Source organism: Cariama cristata, unplaced genomic scaffold, assembly GCF_000690535.1.
Source record: "Cariama cristata isolate BGI_N322 unplaced genomic scaffold, ASM69053v1 scaffold40717, whole genome shotgun sequence".
Lineage (NCBI taxonomy): Eukaryota > Metazoa > Chordata > Aves > Cariamiformes > Cariamidae > Cariama > Cariama cristata.
Window position 1 is genome coordinate 375 of NW_009625682.1, and position 3,776 is coordinate 4,150.

General features: G+C 44.0%; 1 protein-coding gene across 1 annotated transcript in view; it reads right to left on the reverse strand.

The window, feature by feature from the left end:
- Positions 1-2,533: 2,533 nt before the first annotated feature.
- LOC104164388 (prolyl 4-hydroxylase subunit alpha-1-like) overlaps positions 2,534-3,776 on the reverse strand; it is a gene marked incomplete at its 3' end in the record, with an annotated part of 17,186 nt that continues 15,943 nt past the window's right edge. Inside the window, exon 10 of the mRNA XM_009703694.1 lies at positions 2,534-2,637. Coding sequence (XP_009701996.1) covers positions 2,534-2,637 — 104 coding nt within the window. The remainder of the gene's footprint in view (positions 2,638-3,776) is intronic.

The following is a 3,776-nucleotide window of genomic DNA, read 5'->3' on the forward strand; positions in this document are numbered from 1 at the left end:
TAACGCAAGCGATCCTAAGATCACCCCTAACACACAAGAAAAGCCCCAACACAGCCATCAGCTTCAAAGCACAGGCTCTACCTACCTCTCTCCAGTCTACGCATAAAGGCTTTACGGAAAAAAAAAAAAACATACAAACACCCAAAGAAAGAAAAAAGCAAGCAATCTTACTATACTGGTTATTTAGAACTGCAATGAATGCCTTCAACAGGGAGAATACTACCTCCTTTCATGAAGGGGAAGTGTGTGATATATATATATATATATGCATTAGAGAAATAAAATTGCCTAAGGATACAAAGAAAGTCTATGAAAGGTGGAGGAAACGGGGAACTGAAACCATATTTCAAGTGCCAGCCTGTCTGCTGGTTGCTGAGCAAAACTTTGGGGGAGGCCTGTCGTTCTGAATAGTTCCCCCACTAAGAGTGACAGCGTGATTTAACCCTGGAAGCGTCAAAAATGAGCGCTCCGGAGTGCCTGCAGAACCCATCGGGAGCTCTCTCTGCCACTACATTTAGGCTGCACAAGGGCTTTCTGTTAGCGCGGGCTTTGCCTAGCGGCCTTCCCAGAATGTAACGGCAATCCGTCCTCCGTTGTCCACTTCTGTCACGAGTCTCAGCCTTGGTCCTTTGCTCACATCAAAGTAAGCGTGTGCCTACTGCAAGCCTATTTATAGCAGGTGTTCCCTCACACAAAGGAATTTTTTTTCCTGTTCTTGTCTATCAAAAAAAAAACAAACAAAATCACAAAACCAAAAACCCACCCATAGTTCAAGGTTAAGCACAGTTCAGTAACTTCACACAGCTTTATTCTTCAGTGCACGTTTGTTAATTTAAGTTGCTCCTCTGACAAGTTACCACGTATGAACAACATTCAGTCGTATTTTTGACCAGCTGACACTCAGGAGCCCGCTATGGACAGAAAACTTCCAAACAAAAAGGGCCAAGCTTATTTCTGGGAAGTCACAAGCACGGCAGTTTAAGACATGCGTGACTTTACTCACAGGAGGATCTGCTATCTCTTTAATAACTACCACACCAAAACCCAAACTTCCCCGCCTACAAAGGCATAGTATTCCGGTGTCGCACTTGGCGCCGTAAAAAGACACCCATGAACTAAGCTAATATGTTATAGAAATTGAAAGGCTTTCGTTAGTATGCTGAACTCCTGCTCGGGGATTGCTTTTCTTCTTCCTCACGCCAAGAGCTGGCTTTTAACAACTTTTATGTTCGTTACAAACAGCTAGCAGTAATCACATTTATTCCTCTCCTCTTATAATTCTGTATCAGGTATCTTAATAGAGATTTTTAATAGCACAGTACTTATATGCAGAAATAATATTAGACTAAGGAGTATACTAGGGGAAAAAAAAAAGCCAAACCAGACAAGTGTCCAGAGCTACAGGACATATACAAGGGCTTAGACACCCAAAAGCTCATCATCTCCTCCAGCTGCACCAATGGGTCTAGCACCAGGCATTACAAAGGCCACGTCCTTAGTCTCTGCTACACCAGAGTATTTCAACGCTGCTTCTCTAACAGTCACACAAAATACCAGCATTTATATTTGAAAACTTTCTAAAATGTACTCAGTATGTAAAAAGTACTAGTAGAGACGCAACAGGGAACGAATGAAAGCAGAGACTGGTATTTCTGAAGTGGAAACTTTACCATCGTATGCTACAAGCTCCGACTGGCTGCTGGGAGGAGAGAGAAGGAAAAAAAAAAAAAGCAGCTTCTTTAAAAGCAGCGTGTCAGAGCGGCCGAGTTTATTCTGGTACCGCACACAGCACGGCTCGATGGTGCTCCTCAGACTGCTGGCAAGGTGCCCCCTTTTATACAGCCTGCCACGTACTGCACAGCGAACAGTAGTCCTCTCAAAGAGAGGAATGCTGTAATTTAGAAGCGCATTTGCTAGGAAAGAATGTTTGAAGGGGGAAAGCGATCATCTATTAAAAAAACAAAGCAAGCATTTTTTTGGTTTTCAGGAGGAATGATTCATCTGGAATCCAAACCAGCTCAAACAGCTCTAACAGCGATTTTTCTAACCAGTGGTTCTGCAAGAGAAGTTCAGTGACCCGGCATTAACAGCGTGATCCTTCTTAAAGCAGTCTGCCTTGGGGCTTGGTGGTTTTGGGGGTGGCTTTTCCCTCCTACTACAGATTTAGGTGTCAAGTTCCCTTGAAAAGTATATACATCCTAAACCATCTGCACATGGAGGAAAGCGAAGGCAAGGGGAAGCATGAGAAGGGAAGTTCCCCTCCGCCCTCAAAGTCCGCTCCTACCCTCGAAAAACTGTCTTTGCTAACTTTGCAGTGTGCAATGCCCCACTCGCGTGTGCGTTTCTTTCCAAGTCTAATTCCAGTTTCCAGCGAGACAGGGAATTAAAAACGTGATTTAAGTCTGTGAGTTCCTTAGGTACGCTGGAAGGAAGTCCCAGAGTGCCACCTTTTTGAGCACCAAACCTTACACGTTGAAGAGTCTCATTCACCAGGTACTAGCCCACGAGGCTCCGCTCCGGGCTTGCAGCTCACCGCACCGAGGCGGCAGCAGCACTTCGCAGACAACGGCTGCCCTCATACTTTATCACAGAGTCCCTAGGCAAGGTACAGCGGACGGTTACTTCCAGATTAAAGCCCTAGGAGAAACAGCGATTTTGTCATGTCGCAAAGCCAATAAGCAGGTGATGGCAAAGGGGATCTGGCTGCACCGTCAGCTGCACACATTCACGAGGGAATCGGCTTTTAATGGTGGCTGTGGTCTAGCTGTGGTTTTTCTGACTGCAGCACCTGCCATAGTCTCAGGGTGTAGCACTTCCCACTTCAAAACTGTAAATACAAAGTTCTTTTACTAAGGATCGTCTATTTCAATAGGGGCCAATTATGCATCTGAATTTCAATTAGTGATCCGGTCACCTTCTCTAATTCCTGTTATTAGCACATCAAGTTTGACAGAAACCGTGAGGGTATGTTCAAATGGATTAACAAGTTTCTTCAGTAAATGCTGCAGAGCGGTCTGTGCGTCACAGAAGACAAATCCTGAGACTGAGTAAATGCTTTCTTTAAAATACGCAGTCACAGATAAGCAAGACAGGCAAGACATGGACAGACTTTAAAATTAACAACAAAAAACCAGAAATTAAATGCAACGCATGTCAAACAGGAAGACGTATCGTTCCTAAAGTCATTCTGGAGGGGCCTGTGGAGGTAGTTTGAAGGGGCAAACACGTAAGAGCTCACCAGACAGTTTCCAAAGGTCTCCCACCACCTGCTGCTGAACGTGCACGGCAGTTTTCAACGTATAAAAGTTTTCAACTTGCCACTGCTTGTAACAAGCATGGCTTTAAGGATCAGACTTCAGCTACAATGGTTTTCTAGTTTTTCCATGGGAGTTATAATCAATCCTGAATCCATCAACTTCTTGCAATCCAGTATTTTGAAGCACTCGTATCTTTTTAAAGAAATTCATAGCTAAATAAAAACCCTTAAGCTACTAGCCACTCTAATTTCAGGTTTTTGCTCAAAGAAGCTGAAAGAACACTGGTTTTCTATTAAAGCAGCAACTATTTTCAATCATTTAAACAAGCAAATTCTTTAAAATTATCAACTAGCTTTAATTTGCACTATTCCCATGAATTACAGCAGCTCATCAGTGCCTACGTTTTAAGCAAGCCTCACTACCGAAGCTCAGGGGCAGAGGCGAGCTACACAGGCAGCCTCTTCCGCCGTTTGTTAGCGTAAGCAGAACCCCGCGCCGTGCTGTTTTAGTACGTTAGTT